The following is a 27,886-nucleotide window of genomic DNA, read 5'->3' as shown; positions in this document are numbered from 1 at the left end:
GAAGTTCACTCAGGTGTCCTAGCAGAGTAACACAGATGTAGAGAATCACATTCGCTATTCCTTTTGCTAGTCTTTTTTTTAAATAAATTTTAATTTTCCTATCAAATGCAATGCCATTTATACATTAATTTACTTGTAGTTACTTGTAACAGAGCTACTGTACGTTGAGGTTCAAAACAGGATAGTTTTCTCCACTTTATAGCAATGTGTTCATTAACTCTTGTTTCCACTGTTAAATATGGAAGCTTGTTTCCGCCACAGAATGAAAAATAAAAAAGTGTGATTGCGTGATATAACGTCGCAATTGTGTTATAAAGTCAGAATTGCGTGATATAAAGTCGCAATTGTGTTATAAAGTTAGAATTGCGTGATATAAAGTCGCAATTGCGAGTTATAAAGTCAGAATTGCGTGATATAAAGTCGCAATTGTGTTATAAAGTCAGAATTGCGTGATATAAAGTCGCAGTTGCGAGTTATAAAGTCAGAATTGCGTGATATAAAGTCGCAGTTGCGAGTTATAAAGTCAGAATTGCGTGATATAAAGTCGCAATTGTGTTATAAAGTCAGAATTGCATGATATAGTCGCAATTGTGTTATAAAGTCAGAATTGCAGTCAGAATTGCGTGATATAAAGTCGCAATTGTGTTATAAAGTTAGAATTGTGTGATATAAAGTCGCAAATGTGTTATAAAGTCAGAATTGCTTGATATAAAGTCGCAATTGCGAGTTATAAAGTCAGAATTGCGTGATATAAAGTCGCAATTGTGTTATAAAGTCAGAATTGCGTGATATAAAGTCGCAATTGCGAGTTATAAAGTCAGTATTGCGTGATATAAAGTCGCAGTTGCGAGTTATAAAGTCAGAATTGCGTGATATAAAGTCGCAATTGTGTTATAAAGTCAGAATTGCATGATATAAAGTCGCAATTGTGTTATAAAGTCAGAATTGCGTGATATAAAGTCGCAATTGCGAGTTATAAAGTCAGAATTCCGTGATATAAAGTCGCAATTGTGTTATAAAGTCAGAATTCCGTGATATAAAGTTGCAATTGTGTTATAAAGTCAGAATTGCATGATATAAAGTCGCAGTTGCGAGTTATAAAGTCAGAATTGCGTGATATAAAGTCGCAGTTGCGAGTTATAAAGTCAGAATTGCGTGATATAAAGTCGCAATTGTGTTATAAAGTCAGAATTGCGTGATATAAAGTCGCAATTGTGTTATAAAGTCAGAATTGCGTGATATAAAGTCGCAATTGCGAGTTATAAAGTCAGAATTGCGTGATATAAAGTCGCAATTGTGTTATAAAGTCAGAATTGCGTGATATAAAGTCGCAATTGCGAGTTATAAAGTCAGAATTGCGTGATATAAAGTCGCAATTGTGTTATAAAGTTAGAATTGCGTGATATAAAGTCGCAATTGTGTTATAAAGTCAGAATTGTGTGATATAAAGTCAGAATTGTGTGATATAAAGTCGCAATTGCGAGAACAAAAGGCAGAATTGCAAGTGTATTTCCCACAATTCTGACTTTATTACACACAATTGCGACTTTATATCGCGCAATTCTGAGAAATAAAGTAAAAATTGCGAGATGTTTACTCGCAATTGTGAGATAAAAGGTCACAATGTTTTATTCTGTGTCGGAAACAAGCTTCCATAGTTAAGTGTACAGTGTCTTTTCTCAGGATGGAATCAGACGGCTGTGCTCTCCCAGAACCAGAGCCGATCCAACAAAACGCGAAGACGACGAGCGCCTAACCCTGTCTCCACCACTTCCAGCGCTGCAAACCGGGATGTGTTTAGAGAGCGGGAGAACTGCGCTGATGATGGTTTGCAGCAGTAAAACACTCACAATGCCAATCGTTTCAATCAAACAGGGCTCATATCATGAGGAATCACTTTTCCTTGATCTTTTAAGATAAAATAATTTGATGTGGCGCGAAACACCGTAACTTTCCGAAGTTCCTCCACAGTGAGAAAGTTTAATGAAGCTGAACTGCAAAGACGACTCGTTCTAAACTTCTGCAATTTAATGACACTCTTATATATAAAAGTCTTAAAGGCAGTTATATCATGACAACTCTCTCAATGTTTGGCATGGTAATGTACAATATAACATGCATGAATTACCAGTAGTGGATCTAGACAGGTGGAGCTGGGGAAGGTGGAGGGTTTCTGAAAGCATGCTGCACTACTACAGCAAATGCTGACCAACTGAGCTCATTGGCTCAAATACAGCAGTTACCAATCAGCTGTGCCCTATAGAGAATGATGTGATTGCAAGCAGATTGAGTTGAGGAGCGACCAGCCTGCGCCATCTAGAGTTTCATCACAGAACTTTGTATGGCAACAAGAAAGAGAGAGGAAAATGTGCAAATGTTTAAACTTTATTCACATTAAAGTGGACCTCAGTAAACTGACACTGACTTTGTTTCTGTGTCCTGGTCCTAGTTACCCAAGATGAGGAGCTGCTGAATAAACTACAAGATTTGCCTGCTGGAGAAAGTGTACGTCTGTTGCGTGAAATGCCTCTTAGTGTCTCTAAAGCCTGTTTTATGCTTCTGCGTCGAATCGACGGCGTACCCCCGCAGACCCCTCTGCGTCGCCGCGAACCCCTCTCCAACCCCTCCGCCGTAGCTCGACGTGCACCTCCAAAAAATTGTAACTACGCGTCGAGGCGACGCAGACCGCAAGGGCTTCGATTGGTGTATGAGAGCAGAGAGCAAGACTGAACATTTGCATCCTCGTGATTCAGTGCACTTTTGTAAATAGTTCATTTTCTTAGATAATGTTTTATATTACGGTTAACTTATATTGTGTTTCAGTTTTATATTGTGTGTTTCTTGTACCTATTACTCTTATTTTTTTTTTTTTTTATTGTATACTTAAACCTTTGCCCTTTGTTCTTGGCGTGCTTTTTTACTCATTGCACATTAATAGATCAATGGTTGTTTTGAAAAAAAGTTTATTTACATTTGTTGTTCAACGTCGATTAGCTCCAGCTGCAACAACCATAGACGGGCAACAACACTCTCTCTCTTTCGCTCGCGCGGAACCAGCGCACGGAACCAAAACAAACTAGCAAAGAGATTCGCGAACCACACCCCACCTAGCGTTCTGGCGGTGAAATGCACCGCGATGCAATGCAACCCGACGCAGAACCATAAAACAGCCACGACGCCGTAGGAGTGACGACGTAGCTACGCCGTGGAGTTGACGCAGAAGCATAATGAGGCCTTAAGAAGCGTGAGATCAGGTACAGAATTCATTACAGTACTGACTTTTACATAACATTAAAGCTTCTTAAAGGGATACTTCAGGATTTAGCATTAAGCTTTGTATTAGTAGAAAACCTGTAGTATTTTCGAATTACCGTGCTTTCCACCCTCATATCCCCCTGAGACGAGAGATTTATGTATTTTTTGTCTGGAAAAAAACCTCAGATGACGCAAAAATCGTCATTTTGGGCGATCTCGAAATCCCGGGCAGACTCGTCACCACGGAGACTCACTAGTTGCCTAGCCTTGTTTTTTACTGCGCCCTCTTACTGGTAGGCGTGGCTTGGGAGTGGCCTCCTAGGGCTGCGAAGCAAGTGCATTCTGGGAGTTGTTGTCTTTCATCCACAAACCAAAAATACATTTTCTGGCTTTTCTCAGTCTAGAAAGCTCCAAATTCAAAAATAATTTCAAATTTCTTCATACATAAATGACTGTACCTTCTACATAAATGACCCATTTTAAATACACATTCATCTTTCCAGAGGTGAAGTATCCCTTTAAAAAAATGTATTTAGGAAATTATAATTAATTTTTTCTTTGTGTGAAAATTGTTCATTTCTTTGTACAAGTCTTTGTTTAACCTTATCTAAATGTGTCTTTTTAGAGCTTTGTGCTTGTCCTGGGAGCTTGAACAGCCTCTGTCTGAAAGCAGAGCCCTGTGCAGCCATCGGTTTCAAGCTTGCTTCCTGAAGGTGACTTTTTGCACCGTAACTTTCAGATTAACATTAATACGTATTTATTTATATATTTATTACATCTGGTAATTTCCGTGAATAGTGTTTAAATGAACTTGATTTGAAACTTGCTGATGACGTGTGATCGTACACGGAGGCATGGAAATACATTGCATTCGGACCGATACCGTTACTATCTCTGTGTTAACTACAAAAACATGAATTTGTGAAAACGGTGATGTCATGCACATGCGTATTACGTGTTCAGTCTACAGACGCATAGTGTTTATTTACAAAGTGACATCACCAACTACTGGCCTGGCACGAAAAATACAGTGTTTTAGTCGTTTCCACGGATCAGTGTGAACGGGGATCGTTTTTGATGACTTTGAAAAACGTTTTTAGTGCATTTCATGTAAAAGTACCATAAGGAAACTTACTAGGACATGCTAAACTGAAAGGATATACTAAAGACAAAGACAAGTAATGGTTAGTAAATATATATATATATATATATATATATATATATATATATATATATATATATAACTAATTCATTTAATATCAAATCAATACATTTTAACAACAAGGCGAAGTCACTCTTCAGTTGTTTCTCAACACATTATTTGTCTGTTTAATAAGCGAGAAAGTCATTCTACCAAGCTATTAAGATGCATCATTTACTATTTACTATTTATATATATATATATATATATATATGTATATATATATGTTACAACACAGAAGGGGCAGACACACGGATGAAGTAATGAGAGTTTATTGTAAACAACCAGATGAGTGAACGGAGTGCAGATGAAGGTGAGTAGATCTGAATACAGTCCTGATGATGATGACTTGGATGATTAAGGATGTCTTTCTTGTAGATGGAGAGCGGAGAGGGATTACCGGAACTGGAGGAGACACTGGGGAACACAGGAGACGAAGACCCACGAGGTGAACAGGGAGACTGGGAGAGGAAGCCACAGAACAGGTAAGTAGAGTGAGGAGTCCTGGAGGTAAGCATTCAGCGAAGCGTCTATATGCAAACGATACCGGACAATGAGTGAGAGTGAGAACGGGGTTTAAATGCTGAAGGAGATTGATGAATAGATGACGTGCAGGTGTGTGTGATCAGTATTCAGGAGAGGAGGTGCGTTGTGATTGGGTGAAGGTGGAGTCTGGCGTGATTGTAACATTACCCCCCCCTCCACGGCCCGCTTCTGACCTGGTTGGTATGAAGGGGCGTCAGAGCGACGAAGGTCGGCTGTCATCCTACGTCTGCGCAATGCCTGTTGCAGATGGTGGTGAGCTGAGTCCCAAACCCTCTCGCTCTCTCGGAACCAGTAGTCGACTGCAGGAACATCCGATGGTTCCCCAGTCCAGGGAAACAGTGGGGGTTGGTAACCGAGTACACACTGGAAGGGAGTGAGTCCAGTGGTAGGTTGTCGTAGAGAGTTCTGTGCGTACTCGGCCCAACCCAGGAACTGGTTCCAAGAGTCCTGGTGGCCATGACAGAAGGTACGGAGGAAACGTCCGATCTCTTGAATCTTCCGCTCTGTCTGCCCGTTCGACTGCGGATGGTAACCAGAAGAAAGGCTAATGGTCACACCTAGGAGTGAGAAGAATGCCTTCCATACCCTGGAGATGAACTGAGGTCCCCTATCAGACACAATGTCTTCTGGAATTCCATAAACTCTGAAGATGTGGTTGAACATCAGCTCGGCAGTCTGTATGGCAGTGGGGAGTCCTTTCAGGGGAATTAGACGACAAGACTTGGAAAATCTGTCGATGATTACTAGAATGCAGGTACAGTCATCTGAAACAGGTAAGTCTGTTATGAAATCAACTCCTAGGTGTGACCAGGGTCTGTTGGGAACGGGCAGAGGATGTAGCTTGCCAGAGGGAAGATGACGAGGGCTCTTCGAGATGGCGCACTCCTTGCAACCTCTCACGTACCTTCTGACATCCGCTGCCATGTTAGGCCACCAGAAGCGTTCTTTTAGCAGCGAGAGGGTCTCATTGACCCCCGGGTGGCCAGTGCCCAGGGACGTGTGAGAAGTGTGGATGAGAGGGATGCGTCGTGTCCGGGTGATGTAAATCAATCCTGGTGGGCAACCCGGCGGAGTGTTGGTGGAGACATTGGAGGAGGGCAGGGTTTCCTCAGACCAGGTGATGGGACTTACAAACAGTTTCTCAGGCAGGATATGTTCAGATTCTTCTGTACTCTCTTCAGGACTATGGAGACGGGATAAAGCATCCGCTTTGATATTCTTGGAACCAGGGATGTAAGAGATGGTAAAGTTGAACCGGGTAAAGAACAAAGCCCATCTTGCTTGTCGTGGATTTAATCTCTTGGCGTCTCTGAGATACTGTAGATTCTTATGATCCGTCAACACCACGAATGGATGTTGTGCGCCCTCCAACCAATGTCTCCACTCCTCAAGTGCCAGCTTGACAGCTAACAGCTCCCTGTTGCCGATGTCGTAATTGACCTCCGCCGGGTTGAGTTTGCGGGAGAAGAAGGCGCATGGATGAAGTCTACTTGGGTTCCCCTGCTGCTGTGACAATACCGCTCCCACTCCGGTGGTTGAGGCATCAACTTCCACGACGAAGGGCTTTTCAGGATCTGGATGAATCAGGAGGGGAGCGGAGATGAAGGCTTCCTTGAGGGACTCGAAGGCTTGAGTGGCAGTGGGTGTTCAGGACAGAGACTTGGGCTTGTTGCGTAGGAGGTGAGTTAGTGGACTGGAGATGGTACTGTAGTTCTGGATGAAACGGCGGTAGAAATTGGAGAATCCGAGGAATCGTTGGAGCTCTTTAATGGTGGTGGGTATGGGCCAGCTGCGGATGGCTTCCACCTTCCCCTCGTCCATCCGGATGCCACTGCTGTCGATGTTATATCCAAGGAACTGCACTGAGGGTTGATGGAAAGAGCACTTTTCGACCTTCAAGAAAAGCTGGAAATCCCTCAGGCGTTTCAGGACCTCCGCAACGTGGTGACGATGTTCTTCCATACTCCGGGAGTAAATCAGGCAGCTTGGAGGCTCGCTGGGGACAGAAGACATCACTGAAGTGGGCATAACAAGTAGGAATATCCACGGAACGCTTTTCCACAGGACTTTCGATGGAAGTAGAGCAAAGGTGTAATTCTTTGGAACGTGGAATTGGAAGTGCAGGAAAACAGTTCGGGAAACAGTCACTGCCCCACTTCAGGATCTCTCCTGTCCTCCAGGAGATGATGGGGTTGTGCTGCTCCAACCAAGGGCGCCCTAAGATCACATCAGCGGTGGATTCCTCCAGAACCAGTAGATGTTGTTGTTCCACGTGTAATGCTCCCACTTGAAGTTGAACGGGTCCAGCACTGACACTCACCCGTCTCCGACTGAGAGGTTTGCCAGTTACCGAGTTGATCTGGTAGATGGATTTCGTGGCAGTGGATTTGAGCTTGAGCTGACGGCAGAGGGCGCCGGAGATGAAGTTGCCAGCGGAGCCTGAGTCGAGTAGAGCGCAGACTGGAATGACAAGATCGGCAGTAATCAGTTCTTCAAAAGTGGTGAGAGGCTTCATTTTTTCAATAGAGGGAACTATTGCACTGATGGACTCAGGTCGGCGGAGGGATGGAAAAGTGAACGACTGGTCTGGGTGCTCCTGGAGACACGACTGCATACGAGTGGCGAAGCGTGTAGAGAGTTGGATGAAGTGTTCAAGCCCGATGGAATCCTCGTATGCAGCGAGATGCAACCGCACTCGAGGATTTAACCCTTGACGATATGTGGTGATCAGGGCTTGTTCATTCCACCCACTGGCAGCAGCTAATGTACGGAATTGTAGGGCATAATCACTCACAGACATATTATTCTGCTTCAACTGATACAGTTGTTCTCCTATCGATGAATCACGGGTGGGCGTTCCAAAAACTTCTCGAAAGTGAGTGAAGAAACTGGAGATCGACTGAACAACGTCACTCTTCTGTGACCAGAGTGAGTCGGCCCAACGAAGCACTTTGCCATTCATTTGTGAAATTACAAATGCTACCTTTGAGAGGTCAGTCGGGTATAAATGCGGTTGCATCTCCCAGACCAGCGAACATTGCAGAATGAATCCGTTGCAATCCTCCGCCGATCCTGAGAAGGGCGCCGGTCGGGCCATGGGACTGGCGATTACCGGTGGTGAAGAAGTGACGATGTTTACGGAAGTGGTTGCAAGTGGAGATGCTGGTGGAACTGGGGGAAGTGCCTGACGAAGATCATCCACGATGTCGACGAAGGGATCAGAAGTGCTCATGCTGGCGTGCGTTGTTATGGTCCGGTATTCTGTTACAACACAGAAGGGGCAGACACACGGATGAAGTAATGAGAGTTTATTGTAAACAACCAGATGAGTGAACGGAGTGCAGATGAAGGTGAGTAGATCTGAATACAGTCCTGATGATGATGACTTGGATGATTAAGGATGTCTTTCTTGTAGATGGAGAGCGGAGAGGGATTACCGGAACTGGAGGAGACACTGGGGAACACAGGAGACGAAGACCCACGAGGTGAACAGGGAGACTGGGAGAGGAAGCCACGGAACAGGTAAGTAGAGTGAGGAGTCCTGGAGGTAAGCATTCAGCGAAGCGTCTATATGCAAACGATACCGGACAATGAGTGAGAGTGAGAACGGGGTTTAAATGCTGAAGGAGATTGATGAATAGATGACGTGCAGGTGTGTGTGATCAGTATTCAGGAGAGGAGGTGCGTTGTGATTGGGTGAAGGTGGAGTCTGGCGTGATTGTAACAATATATATGGCAATGAAAATTACCTATGAATTGTCATTTAAGTGAAATTACTGACCTTAAATATACAAGCTTGATAAAAATTATCATTAAAGAAGAAATTTTCAGATGACATTAGAGGCTTTTGCATCTGAACTCTTCATACATACATATACATATATATATATATATGTATGTGTGTGTGTGTGTGTGTGTGTGTGTTATTAAATTATATATAACAAATTAATTTAATATCAAATCAATAAATTTTAACAACAAGGCGAAGTCACTCTTCAGTTGTTTCTCAACACATTATTTGTCTGTTTAATTAGCGAGAAAGTCATTCTACCAAGCCGTTTAGATGCATCATTTACTATATACAATTTAATCTTACAGCATTTTCCACATAAGCAGTAATGTTTGTTTTGAAATTGTGTAAAAAAATAAAATAAAAAAAAACTCACATGTCAAATGGTAAAACCCCAAAAGTCAGAATTATGCTTATGTTTGTTTTAGTTTGTGGACTTTAGTTTGTATTTCCTCAGTTCCTGTTTTCCTTTGTTAGTTTTCCCGCTCCTCTTTTGTTACCATGGTTACCGTCATTATGAGTTTGTTTGGTTCAGCTGTGTGTATATATATATATATCACTCTTCAGTTGTCTCTCAAGAAGACTGGTTTTATGTCTTCGTTGCTTTAAAGGGATAGTTCACCCAAAAATGAAAATTCTATCATCGTTTACTCACCCTCAGGTTGTTCCAAACCTGTATGAGTTTCTTTGTTCTGCTGAACACAAAGGAAGATATTTGGAAGAATGTTTGTAATCAACAGATCTCGGTCCCCATTGACTTCCATAGTTCCTACTATGGAAGTCAATGGGGACCGAGATCTGTTGATTACAAACATTCTTCCAAATATCTTCCTTTGTGTTCAGCAGAACAAAGAAACTCATACAGGTTTGGAACAACTTGAGGGTGAGTAAATGATGACAGAATTTTCATTTTTGGGTGAACTATCCCTTTAACAATGTAAGCGGGACACCAATTTGCACTCAATTTGTATATAAATCACTGTTGAAAATGACATTTTTAAAAATGTTAAATTTAGATTTCTGGATGTTAATATTGAAATCCTGCCCGCACTTCTTTTTGATAGGTTTTGTGTGGTTGCTGGTTAGGTGGACTCTCACAGAAGAAATCCATACAGCTCTGGCAGAAAGTGCTTAAAAACATCAGTGCTCGCTTTGGCACCGGGATCCTGTCCTATTTCATCTTCCTCAGAAGACTGTTACTCTACAACATCCTCTTCTTCCTCATCAACGGCCTTTTCCTGCTCCTGCCACAAATCTCAAATCCACCTCCACCTTCAGAAGATGAACACACTGACCTCTGGATGCTTACTGGCATGGTAAGGATAAGGATGTATATTTTAAAAAGCAAGTCCTTTATATTAGGGTCATTGTGTTTTGTGGATTCTCTATGGTATAGATGATTCATTGGGCAAGGGGAAAGGACATCCCATTCCCTGTGAATTTAAGTAAATGCCCTGCTTTATATTACTTACCGAATGCTATCGTTCTTTGTTCCTCAACAGGGTTTTCTCACAGACTCTGTGATGTTTTATGGCCACTATACCAACTACACAAGTGGAAATTGCCAAGCTAAAACTAAAATGTGTTCTCATTACAACATACCCCTGGCATATATTTTTACGATTGGAACGGGCATGTTTGTTACATGCGTAATGCTTGTTTACAGGTTCGTCTATTTTCCGTACTCATTGTTTTAATTAATTTTCACATCATTAGCTTGATTAAATCAGATTTTCTTTTTCCTTCCAGGATGTCAAAATCATTCGAAAAGAGTTTCTGCACATTCAAGGCTACTGGTAACCTAGCTTTAAAGGTTTTCTGCTCTTGGGATTTTAAAGTCTGCAGGAAAAGGTCTGTTAAACTGCAGGCGGTGAACATCTGCACTCAGCTGAAGGTTTGTGGAAATATGACTTCATTCATGTTAAAACTACTTTATCCTCCACAGCACTAATAATTAAATTACAGTATGTCATACACAAATGTTGCATATTAGTTCCTTAGAATAGTTAATATGTAGCCTTAAAGAGTCAGTTCACCCAAAAAAAAAAATTCTGTCATCATTTACGTCGTTCCTAACCCGTAAAACTTTTTTTAATCTCCGGAACACAGATCAATATATTTTTTATTAAATCTGAAATATATCTGTCCATTGACAGTCCACGCAACTAGAAATTTGACTCTTCAACAAGTTCAAAAAGAAATTGTGAAATTAATCCACATGAATCGAGTAGTTTAGTCTATGTTAATTTCTGAAGAGACTCGATTGCTTTATATGATTGACTTTTATTCACATATAAACATTTGTCATCACACAAATCCGATATGATAAACGTAAGCATGTTCACCTGACGTGTGAGAACCAATGAGGATCGTTCTTGTGTTACACAGCACGTTTGAGCCTCTACAAGAACCAATGAGGATCGTTCTCGTGTTACGCAGCACGTTTGAGCCTCTACAAGAACCAATGAGGATCGTTCTCGTGTTACGCAGCACGTTTGAGCCTCTACAAGAACCAATGAGGATCGTTCTCGTGTTACGCAGCACGTTTGAGCCTCTACAAGAACCAATGAGGATCGTTCTCGTGTTACGCAGCACGTTTGAGCCTCTACAAGAACCAATGAGGATCGTTCTCGTGTTACGCAGCACGTTTGAGCCTCTACAAGAACCAATGAGGATCGTTCTCGTGTTACACAGCACGTTTGAGCCTCTACAAGAACCAATGAGGATCGTTCTCGTGTTACGCAGCACGTTTGAGCCTCTACAAGAACCAGTGAGGATCGTTCTCGTGTTACGCAGCACGTTTGAGCCTCTACAAGAACCAATGAGGATCGTTCTCGTGTTACGCAGCACGTTTGAGCCTCTACAAGAACCAATGAGGATCGTTCTCGTGTTACGCAGCACGCTTGAGCCTCTACAAGAACCAGTGAGGATCGTTCTCGTGTTACGCAGCACGTTTGAGCCTCTACAAGAACCAATGAGGATCGTTCTCGTGTTACGCAGCACGTTTGAGCCTCTACAAGAACCAATGAGGATCGTTCTCGTGTTACGCAGCACGTTTGAGCCTCTACAAGAACCAGTGAGGATCGTTCTCGTGTTACGCAGCACGTTTGAGCCTCTACAAGAACCAATGAGGATCGTTCTCGTGTTACGCAGCACGCTTGAGCCTCTACAAGAACCAATGAGGATCGTTCTCGTGTTACGCAGCACGTTTGAGCCTCTACAAGAACCAATGAGGATCGTTCTCGTGTTACGCAGCACGCTTGAGCCTCTACAAGAACCAGTGAGGATCGTTCTCGTGTTACGCAGCACGCTTGAGCCTCTACAAGAACCAATGAGGATCGTTCTCGTGTTACGCAGCACGTTTGAGCCTCTACAAGAACCAATGAGGATCGTTCTCGTGTTACGCAGCACGCTTGAGCCTCTACAAGAACCAATGAGAATCGTTCTCGTGTTACGCAGCACGCTTGAGCCTCTACAAGAACCAATGAGGATCGTTCTCGTGTTACGCAGCACGCTTGAGCCTCTACAAGAACCAATGAGGATCGTTCTCGTGTTACGCAGCACGTTTGAGCCTCTACAAGAACCAATGAGGATCGTTCTCGTGTTACGCAGCACGCTTGAGCCTCTACAAGAACCAATGAGGATCGTTCTCGTGTTACGCAGCACGTTTGAGCCTCTACAAGAACCAATGAGGATCGTTCTCGTGTTACGCAGCACGCTTGAGCCTCTACAAGAACCAATGAGAATCGTTCTCGTGTTACGCAGCACGCTTGAGCCTCTACAAGAACCAATGAGGATCGTTCTCGTGTTACGCAGCACGCTTGAGCCTCTACAAGAACCAATGAGGATCGTTCTCGTGTTACGCAGCACGCTTGAGCCTCTACAAGAACCAATGAGGATCGTTCTCGTGTTACGCAGCACGCTTGAGCCTCTACAAGAACCAATGAGGATCGTTCTCGTGTTACGCAGCACGCTTGAGCCTCTACAAGAACCAGTGAGGATCGTTCTCGTGTTACGCAGCACGCTTGAGCCTCTACAAGAACCAATGAGGATCGTTCTCGTGTTACGCAGCACGTTTGAGCCTCTACAAGAACCAGTGAGGATCGTTCTCGTGTTACGCAGCACGTTTGAGCCTCTACAAGAACCAGTGAGGATCGTTCTCGTGTTACGCAGCACGTTTGAGCCTCTACAAGAACCAATGAGGATCGTTCTCGTGTTACGCAGCACGCTTGAGCCTCTACAAGAACCAATGAGGATCGTTCTCGTGTTACGCAGCACGTTTGAGCCTCTACAAGAACCAATGAGGATCGTTCTCGTGTTACGCAGCACGCTTGAGCCTCTACAAGAACCAGTGAGGATCGTTCTCGTGTTACGCAGCACGCTTGAGCCTCTACAAGAACCAATGAGGATCGTTCTCGTGTTACGCAGCACGTTTGAGCCTCTACAAGAACCAATGAGGATCGTTCTCGTGTTACGCAGCACGTTTGAGCCTCTACAAGAACCAATGAGGATCGTTCTCGTGTTACGCAGCACGCTTGAGCCTCTACAAGAACCAATGAGAATCGTTCTCGTGTTACGCAGCACGCTTGAGCCTCTACAAGAACCAATGAGGATCGTTCTCGTGTTACGCAGCACGCTTGAGCCTCTACAAGAACCAATGAGGATCGTTCTCGTGTTACGCAGCACGTTTGAGCCTCTACAAGAACCAATGAGGATCGTTCTCGTGTTACGCAGCACGCTTGAGCCTCTACAAGAACCAATGAGGATCGTTCTCGTGTTACGCAGCACGCTTGAGCCTCTACAAGAACCAATGAGGATCGTTCTCGTGTTACGCAGCACGCTTGAGCCTCTACAAGAACCAATGAGGATCGTTCTCGTGTTACGCAGCACGCTTGAGCCTCTACAAGAACCAATGAGGTTTTCAATGGAGTGTACCTTGAATGACTTGAGCTCTTAACAGTGCACTATACGGAGGGAAAGGTGGAGAATGAAGTGTACCCAAGCTTTTAGGGTTAGGTTTAATGTCTCCCTATGTCTCAGTTTGTAGATCCTGCCCCCTTTTAAAGCTTTGAGATCTCTAAACCCTTCTCAAGCCACACTGGCTCGTCAACCACTTTAACCAGCCAGAAACCACCTCAAATGTTCCAAAAACCACCAACAACCTTATGCTGGTTTTAGTGATGTGTGGTTTTAGTTTCCTATACATTTTTTTTTGTTTTTGATTAGCTAATAGTGAACTATGCATTCAGTAGTGCTATTACTTAATCAGGGTTTCTTGTTAGTAATCAGTGGTTGCTGGAATGTTAATATTGTGTTACTCATTTGTTCCGGTGTAGTTATTCATTAATGACGGGACCAGTATAAAGTGCTATTGTCATTTTTAATGTAAAATACTTCCTCCAAGCCCATTGCACAAGACTTTCTGACAAGTTTAAACACTGTAGCACAATCAACACAGTTTTTTTAAACAACTGACTTGGCATCATCAGCAAAACCACTGCTGGAAAGTCAGAAGCAGGACAACATGTTTGTCCAAACAATGGTAGACAGGGACAATTCTGTTTGGAGACACTAGTGGTGCATAATTTACATGCTTCAGCTTTAACAATGCATAATAATTAGTTGACTCTTACCATAGATTTGAGTCACTCTGCTGAATTTTTGTGTTTTTAGGAAATGCTGTCAGAGCTCAGCTGCAGAAAAAAGAAGAGGAACTTGTGCTCAACGTTGGGCTGGTTGAGTGTACACTTACTAGTATGGTCCATTTGCCTACTTTGCATTGGTGCCTGCATGACGGCTGTTTACTTTTTCTACCCTTACATTGAGCAGGGTATATCTACGGTAAGAGTCTGGTCATAGTGTCAAATAGACAAAACAGGAAGGCAACAGGAAACTTAATGCTTAAAAAAATCACTCAAATAATGGTGCAAAAGACCAGTCAATGCAAAAATAAGTCATAAAATAAAACTATTTAAATTGTATATGTAAATGTGCAGAATTGTCCCCATTCATCAAGTTATTATGTGTTATTTAGAAAACCTTAATGTCATTGAAATGCTCACAGATTTTTCCACTAAAATGCTATTTGCATTTCTGAATTCTCTTTTCTTTGCTGAACCCTGTTATGCTGTGACATTTAAAGCTAAAATCTTCAGTCTGATTGATCTTCATATATGATCTGGCATGTTGTTTTTGAACACTTTATCTGATATAGTGTGTGTGCATGTCTTTATCAAGTCTGTTCAGAAAAATGACCCAGTCCGTTTGCTGGCCATGCCTTTGGTCGTGTCTTGCATCAGTCATCTACTGCCTGGTTTCTTCGACGAGTTATCCAAGGGGGAAGATTACAACTCCCCAAGTGTTCACATTTACGTGTCCATTGTAAGGTCAGGGACGCAATTACTTACTTGCTTACCATACTTTCGCTAACTATTTATGCACTTCCTGTCTAATTCCGGTATGAGCATTTTCGGTTCAGTGCAGCAGGAAGCAACTTCAGCATGCTTCATTTGATTGCCTTTAGATCACTTTTATATTTGCTGCTCACTCTAGTGTGACATTTTAATGCACCGTCTTGCATGACTCTTATCTTGAAAAGTACTTTTAGACACATTATTTGTGTTCAATTAGCGAGAAAGTCATTCGACCAAGCCATTAAGATGGAAAATTAAAATTGAATCTTACAGAATTTTCCACATAATCAGTAATGTTTGTTTTTAAACTTTGTAAAAAAAAAAAACTACAAACCCCCCCCCCCCCCCCCCCCCCCCCATGTCAAATGGAAAACCCCCCAAAGTCAGAATTATGCTTATGTTTGTTTTAGTTTGTGGACTTTTAGTTTGTATTTCCTCAGTTCAGCTGTGTGTGATTAATTAGCTTGTTTGTATCTGTGCTTAAATTCCGTTTTGTTCTCTGTTCATCAGACTTACACCAAACTTAATGATAGTCATAATATGTGTAAGACATACTTGTTACCTTACAATGTTGCTAAAATATGTAATACTTTATCATTTAAATGCATGAATACAGAGAATACATGTATAAGAATCTTGCGTTTGAAACTAGATTTCTATAAAATCTCGTTTTCATTATTTTGGACATGCTTATTTGTCATTTGAATATATGTTAATAACCAAACTGATGTCAAATAACATATTTGTTCAGTTCACACAAGTTCAAGACAGGTTGTTATCATTAGAGTCAAATATCAGCAACAACCTTTCGGTTTCTTCTTTCACAGGAACCTATTGCTGAAGGGTTGCATTTTTAGTGTGTTGTGTTACTATTGGCTCAAGAAAATCAATGACGGCGAGCAAGGCCAAAAGGTGACCGAAATCATGGAGACCTCTTTTAAAAGTCCAGTAATGTTGTTATTTTGACAATTATTCAAAGCAATATTGATCAAGCAGCCAGTCCTCACAGTTCATGTGTTGATTTGTTTGTAGGGTATATATATTTTTCTATCTATGTGCTTATTAGTTGAATATGAAATAAAGCATGATTGTTTTCATTTGTGTTCTTGCAGTGCTGGGAGACATTTGTTGGTCAAGAGCTTTATCGTTTGGTTTTAATGGATCTAATAGTTGCAATGCTGCACATCATCTTAGCAGAGTTTCTGTGGGGGTAAGTTCTGGTGATCCCAGGTAATGGCAGTGATGTTTGGCTGGGTTTGTTGACTCTTTCTGCCCCTTCAGGATGTGCATTAGGAACTTCACATTTAGAAGGAGGAAACTGGAGTTTGACATTGCACGAGATGTTCTGGAGCTCATCTATGGTCAAACGCTTGTGTGGTACTGTCACCTTCTCCTGAAGAAACATTACAGTTTGTTCTGATGGCATGACACTAACAGTCTTTACTGTGTCCTCTTGTTATAGGTTTGGTGTGCTGTTTTCACCCCTGTTGCCTGCAGTACAAATTGGGAAACTGTTTCTCTTGTTCTACTTCAAAAAGGTCAAGATCTTCTTAGTATTTTTGTAGGCTTCATTTGGATGACAGTTCATTGAGAATAGATTACGTTTAATGACTTTATTGCTTTAATTGTAAACATGTAGTCCCCCCCCCCCCCAAATGCAATTCGGTCACAATTGACTTACCCCTCACGTTGTTCTTTAGTGAAACACAAAAGGAGATGAATTGAATCTGTGCATCGTTCGTTCAGTAGTTTTTTTTATTTAATATTGAAAGTAGAAAAAGAGAAAAGTTCCTTTTTCGTTAAAATTTTTTCCAAAAAAAACTGATTGATTGATTTTTCGTTCTGAGGTAGAAAAATGAATAAACAGCTTGAATATTCGATTTCTACATGTGGGCGGGAATGAAACGCCCCTTTTCTCTGATTTGTCAGCCGAAGATCTGTTTGGGCGCAGTACCAAACTTTTTCACTAGGTGACAACCAGACTCCATCACTGCCCATATAAGGGCGCCTCCATTTCCGTATGTGGTTTGAGTGATTGAACCATTTTTCATAAATTTTCATACAATTTATGAAGTAGTATTGGAAGTTTGGCAGATTTTGATATGAATTAAACCAATAAACACATAAAAGAACACGTATGTGCGTTATAGCTCACTGCCACATCACAAATGGTGAATCTATAATTTTTTTCTTTATATTTAAAACATTTTCAGACCTTTTTTTTCTTAATTTTTTTATGGATGCTATCTTTTGAAGTTTTGAATGGTTTCTACCATTCTTTCATGATCATCGCTATTTCAAAATAAAGGTCTGAACACGCCTTAGGAGTATGAAAATTCTTGTTGCAAATTTATAAATTACGGCTCCTCTGTAATTTATTGTAAGCTTTCAAGGGTGAGTGTCTCTCCTACAAATCTCCACTTCAGCAGCACTTACATACATCAGACTTTACAGTTTTATTCCTATCAATATTCTGATGTTTTTTACACAGACAAAGAAAATGGGGTACATGGGGTGCCTTGGCTTAAGGGTACATATTACTACTCTAAGGTACAAATTGTAACCTTGCTGTTTTAGAAAATGGCATGTTGGATTCAGATGCAATTTAAGGGTTTATTTAAACAGAATAACAGAGGTAAATCCAGGCGGAAAACACAAGAGTCCAGCCAAAGAACAAGATGATCCATACACTGGAACAACCGGAACTAAAACAAACACACATGATGCATCCAAGTAGGGCATCACCAGACAAGGAACATGAGAAACAATGGGGTTTAAACACACACAAAGCAGCAAGGGGCTGATGAGGGACAGGCGTAAGTGATTAGTTACTATGGGAACTAACTAGGGTAACTATGGCGACAAACAAAGCACTAAGCAAACACAGGCAGGGGTCATGACACTAATATACTAATTAGTGCTGTCAGTTAAACTGGTTATTAACGGCGTTACTGCAAACCCATTTTAACAGCGTACATTTTTTTAATCTTTTTGGCCTAGCAAACTTTGTAGTTTTTTTCACATGCTGTTGCAACAACTAGTAACGTTCGAAAAACTACAACACCACACCGGATCTAGCTAGACCGGAAACAAAACAACAGGCACACACTTGTTTGGGCTTGCGAGCTGGCCAAAGAGTAGTAGGCTAAAGGGGGTTGCACTGAGGTAAAGTGTTCAGACTGCAGACTTAGCAATGATTGTATTTAATTGTACAGTACAATCATACAGACATTATCTTAATTCAATTCAATGTCCTTAAACATAACAATATTGCAGGCCATAAACTGAGAAAGTGCACGTCCGCTGTAGTGTGCGATACCTCGAGTTGTCCTAGACGTGACGCAGCTCTGCGCTTCTCGTCCGCTGTGCGACCCCTTTAACGCTATTTGAGTGGATGGCGAGCGCGAGACGCCGAAATGGATGCCAATAAGATTCTGAATGGAAAGTTCACTTTTAAAAAGTTGCCAAATGGTTCCATTGACAAGACCAAAGTGATCTGTGTGTTTTGTCGTTGTGAACTGAGCTATCGTTGCAGCCCGTCCAGTCTGAAACACCACTTGACGGTTGACGCGAATGCAAATTCTCTGATGCGATTATTTGCTCTGAGTGTGAATGTTAGTGTGAAATTGAACACTACTACAGTATATGCCAATGTTGTTTTCAATAAAAAAACATTTGCACAAAGCAAGCCGATCCACTTTTCCATGTTGATAAGGGCATTAAAATGAAAAAATAAAATAATGGGACAAAAATAAATCAAGGGACATTTAGAATAGGTAAAAATGTGCGATTATGACATTAATACGATTAACCGCGATTAAATATTTTAATCGTTTGACAGCTCTAACACTAATATTTAGAGGTTGGTAAGGTACAAAGTTGTCCCAAATCTTGGAACATGTCAACATCCAATTTCGAAATATGGAAAAGGGTAGCTCTGACATTCTGATAAACATTTAATTTTGTGTTTCACTGAAGAAAGAAAATACAGCGGGGAACAATACAGGGTTGCAATGGCAGGAAGTCAGAAGTGTCATGTTTTGGTGACAAAATTATTCCCTTTGCTGCAATGTAGAAAAGAGCTTGTGTCTTTACCTGTGTAATATGTTTTATTGATATTATTAGGATATCCTGTCAATAAAGGGGCGTATGTGTCTCCCCCTTTTTAGACAAGTTTGATGATGAACTTCCAAGCGCCCAGGAAACACTGGAGGGCCACTCAGATGAGCACTGTCTTCGTCAGCCTCCTGTTCTTACCCTCCTTCACTGGGGCCCTTATGTGTGTCATATATACGATGTGGAGGTTTGTCTCTTCACAATATTACATTCACTTTTCACTGCAATATATATATATATATATATATATACTTTTTTTTTAATTGGCAGATTCTTTTGCAGATCCCCCCCATCTTGTATCTTGATTTGAGATTTTTTTGATATTTGGACTGGAAACAAGACAAAAATACTACGAAAATATTTTTTTGCAGTGTTTCCAGAACATGCCTAAATCTGGAAAGGACCAAATCTAGAAAAAAAAAGAAGCATTAATACACACCCACACCCATGTTGGTAAAATATAAGTCCATTTTATGATTTTAAAGGGATATTTCACTCAACACTAAAAATTCGTAGATTTTGTCTTATAGGTATTTTTTTTTTTATTGAGATTTATACATCATCTGAAAGCTGAATAAATAAGCTTTCCATTGATGTTTGTTAGGATAGGACAAAATTTGGCCGAGATGCAACTATTTGAAAATCTGAGGGTGCAAAAAAAATTAAACATTGAGAAAACCTCCTTTAAAGTTTTGCATTTCTGTTGGTGATTGTGCTGCATTCACTCACAAAAATAAATTTTTGATATATTTACGGTAGGAAATTTACAAAATATCTTCATGGAACATGATCTTTACTTAATATCCAAAGGATTTTTGGCATAAAAGAAAAATCTATCATTTTGACCCTTACAATGTATTGTTGGCTATTGCCACATATATACCCGTGCGACTTATGACTGGTTTTGTGATCCAGGGTCACATACACACGCACTCGCTTGCATAATTCATACCATATGTCCTGAACACAAAGCAAATAATTTCAATAACAAAGAGACATTGCAGTGCGAGTGTGTTTTGTTTGCTGCTTCTGTTTTCTCAGGATCAAGCCCTCCTCACACTGTGGGCCCTTCAGGAGCTTCCACAACATGCTCCTCTTAGGCAAGCAGTGGATCATGGGTCAGGAGAGTCCGGAATGGCTCAGCTGGGCGTATCTTTACTTTGTGGACAACCCTTTGTTCCTCTTCATTTTGGCAGGCCTGTTCCTGTGAGTTTCCCTTGCTCATCATGGGTCTCCTGGGTGAAGTATAGATCAGATTTGGGTCATTGTTTTAACCTGTCATCTCCATCTCTTTCCAGAACCATTATATACATTCACATGCAAGTTTTGGATGGCCAAAAGTTGATCATTGGAAGGTTACAAGAACAGATAGACCATGTGAGTATTATGACCCTTGTGGAAAAGTACATTACTTAAGGGTACTTATTACGGAAATAATATACTTAAAGGGATAGTTCGCCAAAAAATGATATTTAAGCCATGATTTACTCACCCTCAAGCCGTTCGAGATGCATACGTCAATCTTTTTTCAGACGAACACATTTTCAGTTATTTTAGAAAATGTCTTAGATCTTTCAGTGGTTATAATGTGAAGCAATGGGGTCCAGCTGCTCCAAGACCGAAAATGTGCATGCATCCTTCACAAAAGTAATCCATCCGGCTCCAGGGGGATAAACGAAGGCCTTCTGAGGGTAATCCGTGCGGTTTTGTCGTAAAAATATACATATTTAAAACTTTATAAACGAAAATAACTGGCTTCCGGTGGCGGTCGGCGCGCGTTCATGAACGAACGTGACAGCGCAGCCAGAGAGCAGAGCAAAACAAAACTCTACGTTCGTTCTTCGTCACGACGCTTCCATCTCCATGAACGCGCGCCGACCGCCACTGAAAGCCAGTTATTTTCGTTTATAAAGTTTTAAATATGTATATTTTTACGACAAAACCGCACGGATTACCTTCAGAAGGCCTTCGTTTATCCCCCTGGAGCCGGATGGATTACTTTTGTGAAGGATGCATGCACATTTTCGGTCTTGAAGCAGCTGGACCCCATAGCTTCACATTATAACCACTGAAAGATCTAAGACATTTTCTAAAATAACTGAAAATGTGTTCGTCTGAAAAAAGATTGACGTATGCATCTCGAACGGCTTGAGGGTGAGTAAATCATGGATTAAATATCATTTTTGGGCGAACTATCCCTTTAAGTGCAAACTGAATATAATGTTTTTGGGCGCTTAGTATATTTAAAATATAATGCATTTAAATGTAATATTGAATAGCATGACACTTAAATTCATAATCAAGAGTTGTGTCCCAAATGACGCACTATACACAATGAGAATAGCATTTAAACTTTTTTACAGAAATTTGTGAGTGGTGTTTGCATTGATTCTGAGTTGCTGTCAGGATGTTGCTATATGATGGCTGATTCTTAACAAAAACAACAACAACAACAACAACAACAAAAATAGTCTGATTTATTTAGAAATGTTGGAGCACACATACAAACAAACGATTTCTAAAACAAGCGGTATGGGATCTTTTAAAACTTGCGGTTTGTGGTTTGGGCTCAAATATCTAAACGGGTTCGGGTTTTCTTGCTAACATCTCTTCTGTCTTCTTAGGAGGGTGAGGATAAGAAGTTCCTCATAGCTAAACTACAGGCCCTCAATGAGGCGAGCGCGCTCAGCCGTGACGTCAGCATTTGGTCCTTCCTTTAAATCTGAGACTCTTCCTCATGTATTTAGGACGTTTGACAGATGAAGACACATTCCACAGCTTTTCTTGTGGTGGATTTCCTTCTTGTGAACAGGTGTTTCAATGACCGCGTCACCTGCTGATTACTTGTATTACCCAGGAAGGCTGGATTCTACAGAAAACTAAATTGGAAGAATACACTTTACCTTCAACAACAAACATAAATCCTGAAAAACTGGTTTGCTTATGTAGAAGTCATGTGGAAGTCAATTACCACTGCATTTTGGAGTTAGCAAATGACACTGATATCTATTAGTGCCACTGTCATGTAATCACATACAAATATTTTGAAACGCACAAGGTTCATTTTTGCTTAGGGAAATGTCAGAACTATATCTATATTTTTTGTGTGGTGTTAATAATAATGTGATGATAATTTTAGATGATGGAGAACTGTTTCAGAGAAACGGGCTATGAATACCCTATCGTGAAAATCAATATACTAAGATGTATTTGGAAATAAAAATAAATTGTGCTAAGTATAGTACAGTTACATTTACATATTCATATGCCTATTTAAAATACCCTGCAATTGTACTTTTGGTATACTAAAAGTCTGCTAAATTGGAACAACTAATACTTAGGCTAACGTAGGCTACTTCAGTTATCCGGAAATAGTGCTGAGGTGCAACTAAAAATAAACTCAAGTGTTTTTGATTGTGCTAAAGTGAAACTTTTGCAAGTGTACTTAAAATATCTTGCATTTAAAGACTGATATCATACAGAGATCATACTGTCCTTACTATAACTGATATTAAAACATATTAAGAAGTGTGCATTGTGCAATAAAGAAATACTCCAAATAAAGTATGTTTTATCACTTAAGTCTTAAGTGATATTTGTGATTTGAAGTATATTTGATGTATTTTAAGTAGATTTTGGTGTGTTGAGATTTAGTTTATTTATCTATCGGCTGTCTTTTGGAGGTTTAAGATCAATCAATAAATGCAACATATCTGTAAATGACAATTTTGTGTGAATTACTGATTTTTTTTTTTCTTGTTTATCACACAACTTTCTGAAATGCGTGTGTCTGATTGGTCAAATGTAGGCATTCCATGATGAAGTATTTTTGTTTGCATTAACTTTCCTACAAAACATAGCTATGCTATTTTCATTTCCTTTTAATCGATTCTGTGATGAAAGCTGACTCATTTATTTGTCGGTATATTTCATTTTCACGAACACTGAGGTCGTTGTTCTCGAGGACATTGTAATGTACGGTATGCGGTGATATGCAGGGGAAGTTTTGTCTAAACCTTTAAGAAATTCTGAGGAATTGTGTCACGTGCTGGCCAGAGCTTGTGGAGTTCTGTGGGAGGCGTTTCTTAAACATCTCTGACATCCACCTTATAAAAGGTAAGGTTTTTACCTTTTGGCTCCCAACACAGTTCAGGCATCTGAGGAGGGTATATGTGCAGTGTGAGTTTCTTTTCCTCTTGTAATTTAGCGTTTTCCCACTACTTTTACATTTTCTGCATCCGTTATTAATTGGTTAATTTAGCTGTTTTTTATTTTTAATTAATAGCTTGTTTTATGTTTCATCTGTTTATAAGCTCAAAAATGTTGCCTCAGTCGTTGTATTGTGTTCATTCTGTATAGATAAAGAGTGTAGTAATGGAATCCACGGTGCGTTTATACATCCGTCTTCCTGAAGAATATAAGGAATTTCTCAAATCTGGAGAGTGGGTAAGCTGACTACATGTTAAAAATGATTTTTTTTTAAGGAATTTTTTTCTCAAAAAGGAATTTTCCTTTATGAGGACATTTACCAAACTTAGCGGGACACTCAATAATATCAAATAAAATATGTCTATTAAAATAATTGTAATATTAACTCAAGGGTAGTAAACTAAATAATCCACAAAACATAACAGAATAATCCAAAACACAAACTAACAAAGCTTGAGCGTTCAAAATGATTGACAGGCAAAAAGAGCCTCAAAATGATCTAATATAAAAAAAGAACACAATCACATTTGTTTTGCAGTCGACACAGAGGCTATAGATGTGATATTTTAGGACAGCCAAATCAATGATAACTTTCAGGTTAAATGGATATTATCTGAGTGCCATTCCATAAACAATGGCGTCTTTAACTGTCATTGACTCTCAGTCTTTTTGGAGTGTAAGTTTAAGATTTTGCCTGAAATGCTGTAATAATACATACACAAGTGGTTTGTAAAATGGATGGATGAAAGTAGATGTCATCTTGTCTTCCTTTCTTCATAGGACCATGGGATTGTTGTCACAGATCTGAATCCACACGTGACCAACAGTGAGCTTCAAGCCTACTTTCAAAAGTTCGGGACAATTACAGAATCTGATGTAAGTACTTATAATTGGGCATTTCTTGAACAGGGTACAGATGAGTTACACGGCCAAATGTATGCATACACCCCCACATACTCTAAAACAACTTCTGTCTCCATTATATGTGCCCTGGACTTTTATGTTTTAGTGTGTCCCTGTTGCCATGTTTGTTGTCCTTTGTAGAACTTTGTGTTGATGTCTTCATTGTTCCCAGCTGTGTGTCCGACAAGTGACGTATTACATCATCTAGCGACATTTAGAGACTTGTTGAGCATAAAAATAGTTGGCAACACTGTTACCATCATCATGAATCTCATTAAAGTCACCCTGCATTTAGATCTGCCTCTCCCTGGTTTCTGAGTCTGTGTTTATAGTTACAGACAATCGGTAGAATGGTTCTTGTTGCTTTAGATAAAAAACAGGCCAAATTAATTGACATTTTCCTCAGCAAATAGTTCAAACTAGCTGAGTTTTATAGTCGAGGTTAAACAAACCCCAGCTGAGCTCAGAATGTTGGGTCAAACATTCGACCCATCCAGCTGGGTCAAAAACAACCTAGTGTAGCGTGTATGTTCAGTTTTGGTTTCGTTTCACTGTGTTCTGTTCCTGTTTTGCGTGCCTGAGTTCGTAGTTAGTTTCCTTGATTGTTAATTAGTCCATCACACCTGTCTCTGTTTACTTTGATTACTCTCCCATTGCATCTAGTCAATCATTTTATCCCTGAAATATCATCTTTGATCACCAAAATGACACATTTAAACGTTTTCTTCTTCATTTAATCATGTCTCCATGCCTTAAAATAGCTTGTATGTAAACTGGACACCCTTGCTTCATTTAGTATACGTGGTTCTATGAATATGCTAATGAGCTCCGCCTCCACTCACTCACTCAGCTCAGAGATCCACTCGTTGACGATCACGCATTGATCTGATTGGTTACAAGGTAGTTTGTGACGTCAGAAACACCAGCAATTTCAAACCGTGTTTTTGAGACTGTCTTTGGGTCACTGCAGTTTTAAGGAGAAAATACTCAGCATTGGTGTCGACTTATGAATGTACACATGGTTTGTCTTAAAGCATATTCAAAACCGCACATAGACATATAAACAACATTAAAAGTTTGATTTTCACCACAGGGGGACTTTAAGCCCTGAGTTTCCTAGTTTATTTCTAGAAATTACCCAACGATTTAAAAAATGACCCAATATTTTTGGAAAATAACCCAACATATTGACCCAATATGTGTGACCCAACGGTTGGGTTAAATAAAAATAACCCAACGTTTTTTACTGTGTACTGTAGTTCTGTGTCCGGTATCATCTCTGGTTTATGGTTGTGTTCTCCTAAATATTATTAAATTCAGTATATTTCACAGAATCTCCTGCATCGTGTGCTTCATTACAGTAGTGCCGGACCTTGTCTGTTTTTGACCCAGTGCTGGGTTGCCACAAAATTGGGTTGTTTTTAACCCAGCATACTTTGCCACCCTTCTCTTCATTATCTTGTATCTTTGATGATCTTTATTGTAATGTTTAAATGTTTTTTTCAATGAACAGATCACGATTGACAAGTCGTCAGGATGGCCGAAGGGTGTGGGCTTTGTGAGATATTCGTCTTCAGAGGAAGCTGAAGCAGCCAAAGCGGATGAGCCACACATACTTGGAGGTTTTCCAATATGGATCAACAAAATTGTTACGCCAAAAGTGAGTCAAAATACTGTTTGTCGCAAAGAGGCCTAAACTACTTGCTTAGTCGTCCATTCTGGTGCAGACTGGCTTACTGTGTGTTGGTTTGAGGTTGACCAGCATAGCCATATCCGTCACCAGCCAAAAATGGTTTTCCTGATAAATCTGGTTGACAAAGAGAAGCCTGCTAATTAAGCTAGCTAAGCATGTAGGCACACCAGCATCCCAATCCAATAACATCCATTCATCTCAATGGCAGCTGCCCACCATCATTGCTCATGAGCACAGTTTTTTTTTTTGAGCCAGTCATATGTGAACCTGGACTACAAAACCAGTCACATGGGTCAATTTTATGAAATTGAGATGTATAGATCATCTGAAAGCTGAATAAATAAGCTTTCCATTGATGTATGGTTTGTTAGATATTGTTGAGATACAACTATTATGAAGATCTGGAATCTGACGGTGCAAAAAAATCGAAACATTGAGAAAATCTCCTTTAAAGTTGTTCATTTATATTGGCGATTGTGCTGCATTCACTCACAAAAATACATGTTTTATGTATTTACGGTAGGAAATTAATCAAATATCTTCATGGAACATGATCTTTACTTAATAATATCCTATTTGACATAAAAGAAAAATCTTAGATAAAAGATAATTTTGACCTGTACAATGTATTGTTGGCTATTGCCACAACTATACTCGTGCGACTTGTGACTGGTTTTGTGGTCCAGGGTCACATATGAGCTGTAAAAGTAAGGGGTTTGGGACTGTTTGCGTTTATACTTGTGGTGCGATCAGTCAATCATGCAGTGGCATCACAATGGTCCCCTGTACAGTTTTTACATTGGGAACCCTCAGAAGAAATTATGGTATGGGGTAGAAAATTGGTGGAAATTGCGGGGGCCTACAGGAGAGATTGTTATGGGCCTCTTTACACAGTTACCACAGCTAGCCACGCCCCTGGTCACATGGCATTTTATGTTCAGGTGATTGGCTCAAATCAACCTGGCAGCAGAATTTGTACATCTCTGAATAGCCATGAGCAGATTTCATAGCACATATTTCTGCACCAGCCGGGCAACTGCCCTTGAGATGAAAGGAGAAAACTGAAGGATTGCTGTTATTTCCAAGTATTAGAGACCACTGTAAAAAAAAAAAAGATAAGTTTTATTTTATTGTAAATAAAACAAGAAATCAAGAAAATACTATTAAGTCTTTACTTTAAAGTTTCTCATTTAATTCAATGTGTTACTTGCTGTGTAATTATTTGTGAAATTGACTAGCCAAGAATCAAGTTACTTATTTATCTGTTTGTCCAGAACCGGTCTGATACTCAACACCGATCCTTTCAGCCGAATCTGTGTGTGAACTGAAGTGGAATATAAGGACCGCGGCCGTTTGGAGGGATTTGCACTAAACCTCATCCTACCCTTTTACTGGATGAAATGTGAACTAAATGTTGCTGTAAATGTAATGTTCAATGTAAATTGTTTCATTTTATACGTTCATTATTACATTCAAATCCTGTTTGATTTAATGTCTATGAAATGCCCTATACTGTGAAGGATCACTTTTTTATGTATGCCTGAGATGTTGAATAAATTTATCCTCAGAACAGTTCTTGGTGTCTTTTTGTTGAGAGATATATTCATACCTATTATATTGAGTTAGTGGAGTGGAGTGACTATGGAGTGAGATTTTAATTAGAGTTTGAATGTGATAATAATGGGAACTATAATAATTATATATATATATATATATGAGTGCTTCTGTGAAAAGTGCTTCAATAAAATAAAATAAAAATC

General features: G+C 40.2%; 1 protein-coding gene across 1 annotated transcript in view; it reads left to right on the top strand.

Moving 5' to 3' along the window:
• The window catches only part of LOC311304990 (transmembrane channel-like protein 6), a 34,884-nt gene extending 7,252 nt beyond the window's left edge, over positions 1 to 27,632 (top strand). The window contains exons 4-23 of the mRNA XM_084432410.1: positions 1,684 to 1,827; positions 2,450 to 2,726; positions 3,881 to 3,968; positions 9,857 to 10,108; positions 10,295 to 10,458; positions 10,542 to 10,686; positions 14,466 to 14,633; positions 15,030 to 15,178; positions 16,033 to 16,117; positions 16,318 to 16,415; positions 16,487 to 16,582; positions 16,668 to 16,743; positions 19,375 to 19,508; positions 20,363 to 20,527; positions 20,620 to 20,698; positions 21,946 to 22,038; positions 23,681 to 23,767; positions 24,311 to 24,406; positions 25,947 to 26,093; positions 27,401 to 27,632. Coding sequence (XP_084288536.1) covers positions 1,684 to 1,827; positions 2,450 to 2,726; positions 3,881 to 3,968; positions 9,857 to 10,108; positions 10,295 to 10,458; positions 10,542 to 10,686; positions 14,466 to 14,633; positions 15,030 to 15,178; positions 16,033 to 16,117; positions 16,318 to 16,415; positions 16,487 to 16,582; positions 16,668 to 16,743; positions 19,375 to 19,508; positions 20,363 to 20,527; positions 20,620 to 20,698; positions 21,946 to 22,038; positions 23,681 to 23,767; positions 24,311 to 24,406; positions 25,947 to 26,093; positions 27,401 to 27,454 — 2,597 coding nt within the window. The 3' untranslated portion in view covers positions 27,455 to 27,632. The remainder of the gene's footprint in view (positions 1 to 1,683; positions 1,828 to 2,449; positions 2,727 to 3,880; positions 3,969 to 9,856; positions 10,109 to 10,294; positions 10,459 to 10,541; positions 10,687 to 14,465; positions 14,634 to 15,029; positions 15,179 to 16,032; positions 16,118 to 16,317; positions 16,416 to 16,486; positions 16,583 to 16,667; positions 16,744 to 19,374; positions 19,509 to 20,362; positions 20,528 to 20,619; positions 20,699 to 21,945; positions 22,039 to 23,680; positions 23,768 to 24,310; positions 24,407 to 25,946; positions 26,094 to 27,400) is intronic.
• The last annotated feature ends 254 nt before the right edge of the window (positions 27,633 to 27,886 follow it).

This window comes from Rutilus rutilus, assembly GCF_951802725.1.
Source record: "Rutilus rutilus genome assembly, chromosome: 1".
In the NCBI taxonomy this organism is placed as follows: Eukaryota; Metazoa; Chordata; class Actinopteri; order Cypriniformes; family Leuciscidae; genus Rutilus; species Rutilus rutilus.
Note: the sequence above shows the minus strand (reverse complement) of the source record. Positions and strands in the feature narration are given on the sequence as shown.